Genomic DNA, 13,705 nt, shown 5'->3' with positions numbered 1-13,705 from the left:
GTCTGTACTTGATAACAGGAGAGACTGCTTCTGCAGAAATGGGATACACTCAAATTGAAAGGGTGCAAGAATATTTGCTGATGCTATCCAGGCAGTGTTAGGTGGGTCGGAAAACTGCTGGCTTGGGGGGATACAAGAACTAATAAATTAACAATAGCCACTGGCAGAGGTGAAAGTGATTCTTGCACTGCTTCTATTGGAATGAGCAGCAGCCTGGAAAACAAGATGCAGGGTATTTCAGAGACTGCTCTGCTGGGAGTCATTTCATTACAAGTAAACGCATGGATTGTGTTAGGGTAGCTAAGAATAGGAACAGGTGCATGTATACTTGCGTAAACACCAATGCTAGGAGTTTGGTTAATAAATTTGATGAATTTGATGAATTTGAAGTATTGCTCAAAACATCGATGGCAGATATTGTTGGGATATCGGAGACGTGGTGTCACACAGATATAAGGAATGCAGAACTGGAATTTGGGAAGTACAATGTGTACAGAAAGAATAGGAAGGGAGGAGGGGTTATGCTATTAGTTAAGAAACACATAAAATGCAGCCAGTCTACATCGCTGGAGAATGCAGTGTCGAGTCAGTTTGGTGTGACATTAGCATTGAAAGATCAAAATTGAGAGAGGAGTGTGTTATAGGTCTAATGATGATGAGTATAATAAGAAACTGTACAGGGAAATAGAGTAGGTCAGTAAATAAGAGAGTCTAATAATGGGGGATTTTAATTTTCCACATATTGACTGGAATTTGTGGGTTGGTCACTTGCACACTAGCAAGGCTTTTGTGGATTTATTGGATGATTGTTTTCTACATCAGCATGTTCGGGAGGCAACTAGAGGGAGTAATACTCTTGATTTGATTATCAGTAGTGATTCTTCATGCATTAAGAATCATGCAGGTAACGGAACCGCTAGGTGGCAGTGATCACAGTGTGATGACGTGGGAATTACTCAAAGAGGTAACTACCATCGAGGGTAAAGGGAAGGGTTTTTGCTTTCGTAAAGGCGGCTACGGTGGTCTGAGACAGTATTTAAATTCTATACAGTGGGACCAACTGATGCTGTTACCAACAGCAAATTCTAAATGGGAGGCATTCAATGAATTTATCTTGGAAGCTACTATGCTTTACATACCAACTAAGAAATCTTGTTTGAGGTTTAGGCCTAATTGGGTGTCAGATGAACTAAAGAGAGATATGGCAGAGAAAAAAAATGCATGGGATACATATAAATTAATGGGTGACATGGAAGCCTATGATAGATATAAGCTGGTCTGTAACCAATTCACAAAGGAGATTAGGCAGGCAAAGGAAAATTATGAGAAATCTTTGGCAAAGGATGCAAAGAAAAACAGCAATGAGTTCTTTACCTATGTAAACTCTAGAAGGAAAGGGATGAATCAGATTGGTTTGCTGTATATTGATGGTTCAGCTGTTGATGATCCTGCTCAGGTGGCTAACAAACTAAATGAGTATTTTGCATCTACATTCACACATCACGAGTTATTCAGGGAGGGGAATGCCAGAGGTGAATTAAACTCTGGCAGTGAGGTAGATGATTTTGTAATAACTGAGAGCAAAGTGGAGGAGAAATTGTTGAAGATAAACGTAAAAAGGCACCAGGGGTGGATGGGATCTATCCAGTTATATTAAAGGAGGCATCAAAGGAAGTAAGCAAACCCTTATCCATAATTATGAGAGCTTCCTTGGACTGGAGATGTGCAAATGTGACCCCATTCACAAAGGAGGATCAAAGGGTGACACAAGTAATTATAGACCTGTTAGTTTAACTTCTGTTCCAGGAAAATTAATGGAGGCACTGCTTAAAGAAGCACTGCAGGATTATCTAGACAAGAATTCAGTTATAGCTCGGACACAGCATGGTTTTGTTAAGGGAAAGTCTTGCCTGACCAATTTGATTGGATACTATGATTTAGTCACAAAGGAACTGGATGCAGGGAATAACTTTGATATCATATATTTGGATCTTAGAAAGGCTTTTGATACTATTGCACATGGAAGACTGCTGTACAAATTGGAGCAGTGTGGCATTGGAGGCAAATTGCTGCTATGGATAAAGGGATGGTTAAGGGGGAGAAGACAGAGAGTGGTAATCAATGGACACTGCTCATCATGGACTAATATTATTATTATTGGAGTTCCTCAGAGTTCAGTGTTGGGTCCATTGTTGTTTTCTGTATTTATAAATGATATTGATGATGGTATATCAAGCTTAATGTCCAAGTTTGCAGACAATACAGATGTTGGCAGGGTTGTTAAGGACACTACTGACGCCATGGTTCTGCAACAGGATCTGGAAACGTTGAGCAGATGGGCTGAGAGGTGGCAAATGAAATTAACATTGAGAAATGTAAAGTACTACATATGGGAAACAGTAACCCCAGAGAAATGTATCAACTCTGTGGTACTACACTGACAGTGGTAGAGAATAATAAGGAACTGGGAATAATTGTGCAGGCAGATATGAAGTTTTCAGTGCAGACAGTCTGCAGGAATAGCTCATGGTGTCTTGTCAATGATATATAGGAATTTTTCTAGCAGGGATAAGGAGGTGATTATTCCCTTGTATAAGGCAATGGTTAGGCCACACCTTGAGTACTGTATACAGGTCTGGAGGCCTCATTTCAAGAAGGATGTAGAGTTGCTGGAACGAGTACAGAGAAGGGCAGCAAGATTAGTGAATGGAACAAAGGGTTGCTGTTACGAAGAAAGGCTTTAAGTTTTGCAAATTAGTGTCTGAAGACTAGCACCAGCGAGGTGATCTGATTGAGATGTATAAAGCCTTGAATGGTTTGAGCATGCTCAATGCTGATCAGATTCTTCTTTTTGCTCAGAATAATCACCTGAGAGGACATAAATTAGATTGTTATATCTAATTCTATCCCTAGTATGGATAGCCATATATATAAAAATATATAACTTAGATACATTTAAAAACAACAAATTAATGTAAATTTATAGAAAATTAGCAAAAGTTAGTGAAAATCAACATTCTCCCTCATGGCCATACCTCTGCTATACACTTGGGGACTTTGAGCAGACATATAGCCGTACTAGAGGAATGTATTATACATACCCATTTCTGTAATTTCTATACCAGTTTTGCTAGGTTAACTTTAGGTAATTACTTGGTGAATAATTTGGAATAATGAGGGTAAATTTTTAAATATATGTACTTAATTTTAAATAAACAGGGTGGTTTACATATATGACAGCAAAGTGTGATAGGAGATTCAAAGCACTACAGGTATGTATCAGATTTAAATATCATAGTACCTCACCTCCATATCCTGTGGTGGTCAGTTTGAAAATGTTCAATTTTCCCACCTTCATTAGGGTTTTACTATTTGTCGCGCAGACGTACCAGGTTTTATTTCTGGCATGATGGTTTACCTTGTGTTATGTAAAATTTAATGCTTTGCATGCCTGAGAGTTGGCTGAATGTTAATTGTAATTTAAATCTTGGGGAATTGTATATTTTGGCTTGTATTATTGTGGGAAATAGATACAATATGATATCCATTTAATCCAAAAATGAAAAATAATAGAAATAAATTGACTTGGTAGTATTAAAATTAAACTAAAATGATTGATCTTAAAATTAAACACGTTATCCATAGGGAGTGGACTGGCAATGCTTTTCTAAGGCATGATGGCCCTGTATGTTCTTGTGGATAACTATTTACAAATATATTCATTGGGAATATTAACCCTGTGATTTCTCGTTATATTTCATGCTTGTAAATAAATCTCGTTTTAGTGGAATGCAATATACCTGCATGGTGATGATGACCTGTGTATTTACATTCATGGTGTTAATAACTCTGCTAGTGGGGATTTGGTTTTGGACATCCAGGTACCGTGCGGATAGGTGACGAGCCTCACCTGTGTGCAATTAACCTGGGGTTCAAATGGGGGCCAATTTACAGCTCTAATTGGAGCTGTTTATGTTCCCTGGAAAAGTTTTTTTTTTTCTAAGATACTATTAGGATTAATGTTAGTAGGTTGCTGTTTGAGTTTAACTTGTGCGGCTACATTTATATGGTGTCTGATTATAATTGTCAGGTATATTGTTTTTGATGAGAGTATTTTTCAGTTTTATTAAAGATTCCATCATGCTTTCTAGGCTATTGCATATGTGTATAATTCTGTTGGTTTGGTTTCTGATCACGTTTTCATGTATATTTTTGGCTAATTTAGTTTCCCAGTTAGTTAGTTTAATAGCTGGGAAGATAAACTGGTCTCTTTTATCGTAGTGTTTGGTGTATACGAAGTTTTGTTATTGTGATTTGACTATCTACGTGTTGGTTCTTTCTATGGTCAGTTCTTCGGGATAAATTTGTTTAGCAATGTTGTATTTCGACAACATGTGAATAGTCAATGGCTCTGTTGTTACATTTGTACGGCTTCTAAATACAGGCAAGATCAATTCTTCCATGGTTGCAGACTATTTGCAATTCATCTGCAACATTTCTGTACCTTTGCCCATTGTAGTAGTAATCCCACATTAATGTACCAACTGTGTGGTACTACACTCAGGGTAGTGGAAAATGTATAGTCAGTTATGAAGTTGTCTGAGGAGTGTAGACAGGCTGCCAGGACAGCTCTGGTGTTTGTCAATGATATACGGTAATTTTGCTAGCAGGGATTAGGAGGTGATTATCCCTTTGTATTAGGCAATGGTCAGGCCACAACTTGAGTACTGCATACTGGTCTGGAGGCCTCTTGGGAAGGATGTAGAGCTGCTGGAACGAGTACAGAGAAGGGCAATGAGATTGGTGAGGGGAACAAAGGGATGCTCTTACCAAGAAAGGCTTCAGTTCTGCAAATTGCTGTGTCTGTTGACTAGGCACCTACAAGGTGATATGATTGAGGCACCTACAAGGTGATATGATTGAGGTGTTTTAGGCTTTGAACGTTGGTGTACAAGCAATTAAGCAAGCTCAGTGCTGATGGGATTCTTCCTGTTGCTCAGACAACACACATGAGAGGGCATAAAATCAATTGAGGAAGGATGGTTGTAGAATAGATGCAGAATTTACAAGCAGAAGTTTGCCTGTCATTGTGGAAGTTGATAGGTTAAATAAATTTAAGGAGGAACTGGACAGGCATTTGGAGGGAATGGTGTGATTTTTTTTTTTTCTTTTTTTTTTGACTGATGCTGCATAATCTCATACACTTGCTTTCTTGCATCACATGCCATTATTACTACTACTTTAGCAAGTGGGTGTTTGATTGCTGGAGCAAACTTCTATCTGATGTGAAAGTGGATAGCTTGAATAAATTAAAGGAAGAACTAGACAAACTTCCCATTTCACTTATCCATCGGAGTGGATGGATAGGTGAAATGGGAAGGGTTTTTTTTTTTTTTTTTTTTGCTGTTGCTCTATAAGCTTTTTTGCTTTCTTTCATAATTTTCCACTACCACTACTAATTTAGTGGTTTCCAGATGTTTGGATTTCATAGACCAGTAAAAAAAAAAAGAAAGAAAAGGCAAATAGCATTGGCTAGCTTTTTATTTTATCAGCCAAGTAAGAGCATAAAGAAGAAAAAGTCATTTCATTGATGTAAGTACATTTTAACATCATAAAAGCAGTAAAGACGTTCTCTTTACATTCACATGTTTTGTTATATTGATATAACAAAACCTGGATCAGTGCAAACTGTTGCAGACTGGTGTTCAGGAACCACTGTTCTAATTGATCCCACTGAAAAGCTATTCTATTGTTTAAAATTTGAGGTACTGCTATGGCAGTGCCTCAAACTTTAAACAATGGAGTAGCCTTCTGGTGATGCCAGTAGTGCTTTTAAGTGAGAAAAGCACTGTTAATTATTACGTGCAGTTCATTATTTGTTTAGAGTAAATTTTGCATGATCACATGTGAAAATTGTTAAAAATGTTATGAATTTTAAAGCTAAATTTATTGGCTCTATATTTGAATTTATACTGGATTAATATAGTTATTTTTATACAGGTTCATTTTTAGTCTTTTTCATCTTATAAACTTTGATTTGTATTTTCTATAGGCCTCATGTTAAAATGTTTGTGCAGGAAAATCTAATGCCCTACGTTGCTTCATAGTAAGTATTACTAAGTGTCAAATGCAAACTTAAATTATATCAGAGGTCCAAATGTTTAATAAAAATTTGTGGTAAACTAAAATCATTCCGTTGGATTAAAATAGCAAGTTATTAAAAGACTATTTTTCTAAACTAATTTGAAATAAAGTATAAATTTTCTATTCAAATAACATATGTATTGTGCAAATAAATTAAACTTCACCAATGACCCCACAAGCACTGAAAGTACTTGCTAAAAACAAGTGATCGTTGCACTGGTGATCATTTCATATTGGGTGCATTGTGAAAATTTTAGATAAAATAAAAAGGAAAAGATCGATATATATAAATCACTCTGCAAGCCCTGCTCCATAAGGATTTCTTGTGACACCAACTAAAATATAATTACAAGGATGGAATTAAAATAATTATGAACAGATAAAAGAATAGTAATAAAAATGGTGAAAATATACAAATAAGTAAAATAAGTTAAGAGTACATCTAAACACAAAAAAATAGATATAGACAAGGAGCTTTTGAGGTGGAGAGCTTCTTTGTAAACTTAATAGTGGGAAGTGCAAAACAATATAAATAACAAAGTGACATGTGACAGAGGTGGCTGGTACATTTGTTAACCTATTTTAATTTTTATTTCCAACTTTTGTTTCTACTTTAGTAAATGTTGGTTGGTTGGTTGTTGCAAGAATTCCTTACTGATGTGATTCCTGACACACAAAACCTTTTTTCCAGTATTGTTGAATGCAATTAGTGAAACTGAAGTTTTATGAAACTCAAGCAGTTGCTCTTAGCATTTCTGTGTTTTGCTAGTTTTTGGCATTAAATTCTTCTAAACAACTCCCATCTTGTAAATTGCTGACTTTTTTGCAATCAGCTATCCAGTTTTTCTCTCTTACTGCTGTTTTCTGTGTGACAGGTTGCCTTTCTTCTTCTAACTTGTACACTAATGTTGATGTTCTCCTAGTTTCAGTTCTTTCTCCCACTCTTTTTCTCTTGAATATTAATGACCTTCCATTCTTCCACTGACTAGAAATCCTCTGGATATTCAACTTTGTGAATATCTACTCCAGTTCCTTAAATGATAGTCTCCAGGTAATTCTCCAGTGGTGCAGAGAAAACTTAGCTTAAATCCTTCTAAAACTCCTATTTAATGCAAGAAGTGTCTATTGCTCCAGTAGTAATTTTCAATGACAGATTTCTAGACAGGATGATATCTCTATTCAGAGATTACTCTGACTTCTAATCTCTCTTGACAAACATGACAAATGTTGCTACCTCAGTATCAAAAAAAAAAAAAAAGGCCTTTTTCACTCTTGGTGTTACTTTTCTTCTCAACAACTACTCACTCTGAACAAATCTCAAATCTACCCTATCATGGAATATTGTACCCACGTCTGGGTTGGTACCACCAAAACCTCTCTCAAGCTCCTTCAATCTGTTCAAAAGAGAGCAGTCGGGATAGCATTAGCAGTGGCAAATGATGCAAGTAAGCAAGGTTATATAATAGCAGGAAAAAAAAATTCCATTTCACCTGACCATTCCCTCTAATAGTTTGTCTAGTTCTTCCTTGAATTTATTCGAGCTTTCAACTTCTACAACTGATCTAAGTTTATTCCAACAATGAACCACTCGCTGGCTAAAGGAAAACTTCAGCACATTTATTCTGCAGCCATCCTTTCTCCTCATGTGTGTAGTCTGAACAAGAGGAAGAATCCCATCAGCATTGAGCTTTCTCAATCCTTTCAAAGCCTTAAACACCCCAATAAGATTACCTCACAGGCATCCTAGTCTTCAGATGCTGCAATTTGTAGAGCTGAAACTTTTCTTGGGAAGAACACCGCTTTGTTCCTCTCACCAATCTCATTGTCCTTCTCTGTTTTCATTCCAGCAGCTCTACATCCTTCCTAAAATGAGGCCTCCAGACCTGTACGCAGTACTCAAGGCGTGGCCTGACCATTGCCTTATACAGAGGGACAATCACCTCCTTCTCCCTGCTAGCAAAATTCCTATATATCATTGACAAAATCCCATGACCTGCCCTAGCACCCTGTCTGCATTGCTCAGAAAACTTCATATCTGACTGCACAATTACTCCCAGGTCTTTTTCCCTTTCTACCACCTTAAGTGTAGTACCACACGGTACGTTTCTCTGGGGTTACTTCTATCCATATGCAGTACTTTGCATTTGTCAAGGTTAAACTTCAGTTGCCACTTCTTAGCCCATCTGCCCAAATTATCTAGATCTTGTTGCAGTAGCACACTGCCATTACTGTCATTAACAACCCTGCCAACCTTTGTATCATCTGCAAACTTCAACATTAAGCCTGATATACCTTCATCAATATCATTGATAAATATACAAAACAACAGTGGACCTAACACCGAACCCTGTGGGACTCCACTAATAATATTAGTCCACGAAGAGCAGCACCCATTGATTACCACCCTCTGTCTTCTCCCACTTAACCATCCTTTTATCCATTGTAGCAACTTACCCTTAATACCATTCTGCTCCAATTTGTACAATAGTCTTCCATGCGCAACAGTGTCAAAAGCTTTCCTGAAATCCAAATATATGATATCAAAATTATTTTTTGCATCCAGTTCCTTTGTAACCACATCATAATATCTTATCAAATTTGTCAGACAAGACTTTCCCTTAACAAACCCATGCTGTGTCTGAATTATTGCTGCAGTCTTGTCTAGATGATCCTGCAATGCATCTTTAACCAGTGACTCCAATAATTTACCCGGAACAGAAGTTAAACTAACTGGTCTGTAATTACTCGTGTCACTCTTCGATCCCCCTTTGTGAATTGGGGATACATTTGCACATCTCCAGTCCATGGGGACCTCCCCTGAGTACAAGGATGCTCTCATAATTATGGCTAAGGGTTTGCTTAGTTGCTTTGCCGCCTCCTTTAATATAACTGGATAGATCCCATCCACCCCAGGTGCTTTTCTTATGTTTAACTTCAACAATTTCTCCTCCACTTTGCTTTCAGTTATTAGAAAATCATTAAGTATCCTGCTACAATTTGATAACCTTCTGCCATTTTCAAACCTTAATAATTCCTCATGTGTGAATGTATATGCAAAATACTCATTCAGTTTGTTTGCTATCTGAGCAGGATCATCAACATTCGAACCATCGATGTCAAGTGGACCAATCAGATTTATCCCCGTCCTTTTCGAGTTTATATAAGTAAAGAAATCCTTGCTGTTTTTCTTAGCATCTTTTGCCAAGGATTTCTCGTAATCTGCCTTCGCCTGCCAAACCTCCTTTGTGACCTGATTACAGACTAGCTTATATCTGCCATAGGCTTCTGAGTTGCTTGATAATTTATATGCATCCCATGCATTTTTCTTCTCTGTTACTAGTCTCATTAGTTCATTAGATAACCATTTAGGCCTAAACCTTGAACAATATTTCTTAATAGGTATGAAACTTTTAGTAGCATCCATGATTAATTCTTTGAATGCTTCCCACTTAGAATTTACTGTTGGTAACATCGTCAGTTGATCCCACTGTACAGAATTTAAAAACTGTCTGAGACTACTGTACTCACCTTTACGGAAGCAAAAACCCTTTCCTTTACCGCTGATGGTGTATTTATCTGCAAATTCTTAATACACGAATGATCACTGCTGATAACCAGATCAAGAGTATTACTCTCTCTCGTTGCCTCTCGAACATGCTGCTGCAGAAAACAATCATCCAATAAATCCACAAAAGTCTGACTAGTGTGTGAGTGACCAACCCACAAGTTCCAGTAAATATCTGGGAAGTTAAAATCCCCCATTATAAGACATTCCGATTTACTAGCCCACTCTATTTCTCTGTACAATTGTTCATTGTACTCATTCGAGTCATTAGGCCTATAACACACTCCTACTCTTATTTTTGCTTTCACAGTGCTTATGTCACACCAAACTGACTCAACAGTACACTGTTCATCTATATCAACTGGATGCACTTCTTTTGATTTTATGTTTTTCTTAATTAACAGCACAACACCTCCTCCCTTTTTATCCTGTCTATCCTTTCTGTACACATTGTACTCCCCAAACTCCAGTTCAGCATTCCTTATATCTGTGTGACACCACGTCTCTGCTATCCCAACAATATCCACCTTTGATGTCTTGACCAACACTTCAAATTCATCAAATTTATTTACTAAATTTGTAAAAATTTATTTACTAAATTTATTTACTATATTTGTAAAAAGGATAGGTGGAATAGGACCAGGGTATGTCTGCCAGGGGCAAAGGTTGATGACGTTGTAGAGTGGATATCATCTTTTAAGGGCACAAAAGGTGATATAGTTGTACACGTTGGCACTAATGATATTAAGAGTAGGAGACCGGCGGAATTACTTAGCAAGTACAGGTCACTGTTGAAAAAAAGCCGTGAATTAGGGTTGAACTTGAAAGTGTCTGCAATTCTGCCCAGACACGATAGGAGGGAGTATATGATGAGAGCCTTGTCGATCAATTCGGCCCTGGAGGGATTGTGCAAGGCTCAAGGGGTAGAATTTTTTTCAGCCTGGACTGTACTTGTTAACAGGAGAGATTGCTTCTACAGGGATGGGATACACTTAAATAGAAAGGGTGCAAGAATTTTTGCTGATGCTGTCGAGGCAGTGTTAGGTGGGTCGGAAAACTGCTAGTTGGGGGGGATACAAGGACTAATAGATTAACAGTAGCCAGTGGCAGAGGTGGAAGTGATTCTTGCACTGCTTCTATTGAAATGAGCAGAAGTCTGAAAAACAAGATGCAGGATATTTCAGAGACTGCTGGTAGTCATTGCGGTACAAGTAAACACATGGGTTGTGTTAGGGTAGCTAAGAATAGAAACAGGTGCATGTATACTTGCGTGTACACCAATGCTAGGAGTTTGGTAAATAAATTTGATGAATTTGAGGTATTGCTCAAAACATCAAAGGCAGATATTGTTGGGATATCAGAGACGTGGTGTCACACAGATATAAGTAATGCGGAACTGGAATTTGGGGAATACAATGTGTATAGAAAGGATAGACAGGACAGGAGGGGAGGAGGGGTTATGCTATTAATTAAGAAACACATAAAGTCCAAGGAAGTGAAGCCAGTCGACATCGATGGACAGGGCAGCGTCGAGTCAGTTTGGTGTGACATAAGCATAGGGAAATCAAAATTGAGAGTAGGAGTGTGCTATAGGCCTAATGACTCTGATGAGTATAATAAGATATTGTACAGGGAAATAGAGTGGGCCAGTAAATCAGAGAGTCTTATAATGGGGGACTTTAATTTCCCAGATATTGACTGGAATTTGTGGGTTGGTCACTCGCACACTAGCAAGGCTTTTGTGGATTTATTGGATGATTGTTTTCTACATCAGCATGTTCGTGAGGCAACAAGAGGGAGCAATACTCTTGATCTGATTATCAGTAGTGATTCTTCATGCATTAAGAACCTGCAGATAAATGAACCACTAGGTGGCAGTGATCACAGTGTGTTGAAGTGGGATTTACTCAAGGAGGTAACTACCATCAGAGGTAAAGGGAAGGGTTTTTGTTTTCGTAAAGGCGACTATGATGGTCTGAGACAGTATTTAAATTCTATACAGTGGGACCAACTGATGATGTTACCAACAGCAAACTCAAAATGGGAAGCATTCAAGGAACTAATCTTGGAGGCTACCAGGCTTTACATACCAACTAAGAAATATTGTTCAAGGTTTAGGCCTAAATGGTTGTCAGATGAACTAATGAGACATGTGGCAGAGAAGAAAAATGCATGGGATACATACAAATTAATGGGTGACATGGAAGCCTATGATAGATATAAGTTGGTCTGTAACCAAGTCACAAAGGAGATTAGGCAGGCAAAGGCAGACTATGAAAAATCCTTGGCAAAGGATGCAAAGAAAAACAGAAAAGAGTTCTTTACATACTTGAACTCGAAAAGGAAAGGGATGAATCAGATTGGTCCACTGGATATTGATGGTTCAACAGTTGAGGATCCTGCTCAGGTGGCTAACAATCTAAACGAGTATTTTGCATCTACATTCACGCATGAGGAGTTATTCAGGAAGGAGAATGATGTAGGTAAAGTAAACATTGGCAGTGAGCTGGATGATTTTGTAATAACTGAGAGGAAAGTGGAGGAGAGATTGTTGAGGACAAACATAAAAAAGGCACCTGGGGTGGATGGGATCTATCCAGTTATATTAAAGGAGGCAGCAAAGGAAGTAAGCAAACCCTTAGCCATAATTATGAGAGCTTCCTTGGACTCAGGGGAGGTACCTATGGACTGGAGATGTGCAAATGTGACCCCAATTCACAAAGGAGGTTCAAAGGCTGACACAAGTAATTATAGACCTGTTAGTTTAACTTCTGTTCCAGGTAAATTAATGGAGGTACTGGTTAAAGAAGCACTGCAGGATCGTCTAGACAAGAATTCAGTTATAGCTCAGACGCAGCATGGTTTTGTTAAGGGCAGGTCTTGCCTGACCAATTTGATTGGATACTATGATGTAGTCACAAAAGAACTGGATGCAGGGAATAACTTTGATATTATATATTTGGATCTTAGAAAGGCTTTTGATACTGTTGCACATGGAAGACTGCTGCACAAATTGGAGCAGTGTGGCATTGGAGGCAAATTGCTGCTATGGATAAGGGGATGGTTGAGTGGCAGAAGACAGAGAGTGGTAATCAATGGACACTGCTCAATGTGGACTAATGTTATTAGTGGAGTTCCTCAAGGTTCAGTGTTGGGTCCGTTGTTGTTTTCGGTGTTTATGAATGATATTGATGATGGGATATCAAGTTTAATGTCCAAGTTTGCAGATGATACAAAGGTTGGCAGGGTCGTTAAGGACAATACTGACGCTATGCTGCTGCAACAGGATCTGGAAAGGTTGAACAGATGGGCTGAGAGGTGGCAAATGAGGTTTAACATCGACAAATGTAAAGTGCTGCATATGGGAAACAGTAACCCCAGAGCAACGTATCAACTCTGCGGTACTACACTGACAGTGGTGGAGAATGAAAAGGACCTGGGGGTTATTGTGCAGGCAGATATGAAGTTCTCTGAGCAGTGCAGACGAGCTGCAAGAGTAGCTCATGGTGTCTTGTCAATGATATACAGGAATTTTTCTAGCAGGGATAAGGAGGTGATTATTCCCTTGTATAAGGCAATGGTAAGGCCACATCTTGAGTACTGTATACAGGTCTGGAGGCCTCATTTCAAGAAGGATGTAGAGCTGCTGGAACGGGTACAGAGAAGGGCAACAAGATTAGTAAATGGAACAAAGGGTTGCTCTTACGAAGAAAGGCTTAAATTTTGCAAATTACAGAGTCTGGAGACTAGGCACCGGCGAGGTGATCTGATAGAGGTGTATAAGGCTTTGAATGGTTTGAGCATGCTCAATGCCAATGGGATTCTTCATCTTTCTCAGAATAATCACCTCAGAGGGCATAAATTCAAATTGAGGAAGGACGGATATCGGATAGATGTGCGGAAATTTGCCTTTGGCCAGCGGGTGGTTGGTTGGTGGAACCGACTTCCATCACTTGTTGTTGAAGTTGATAGCCTAAACAAATTTAAAGCTCAACT

General features: G+C 38.4%; 1 protein-coding gene across 2 annotated transcripts in view; it reads left to right on the top strand.

Annotated features, from left to right (window-relative positions):
- Positions 1-13,705, top strand: part of LOC150075736 (protein lifeguard 2-like) — a 165,622-nt gene that overhangs the window by 63,024 nt on the left and 88,893 nt on the right. For both annotated transcript variants that reach the window (XM_090387424.1, XM_090387425.1), the window contains exon 5: positions 6,053-6,106. In XM_090387424.1, coding sequence (XP_090243550.1) covers positions 6,053-6,106 — 54 coding nt within the window. The remainder of the gene's footprint in view (positions 1-6,052; positions 6,107-13,705) is intronic.

Source organism: Mastigoproctus giganteus, chromosome 13 (assembly GCF_048544385.1).
Source record: "Mastigoproctus giganteus isolate SK-2022 chromosome 13, ASM4854438v1, whole genome shotgun sequence".
Classification (NCBI taxonomy): domain Eukaryota; kingdom Metazoa; phylum Arthropoda; class Arachnida; order Uropygi; family Thelyphonidae; genus Mastigoproctus; species Mastigoproctus giganteus.
The sequence above is the reverse complement of the archived record's forward strand: the minus strand, read 5'-3'. Positions and strand labels throughout refer to the sequence as shown.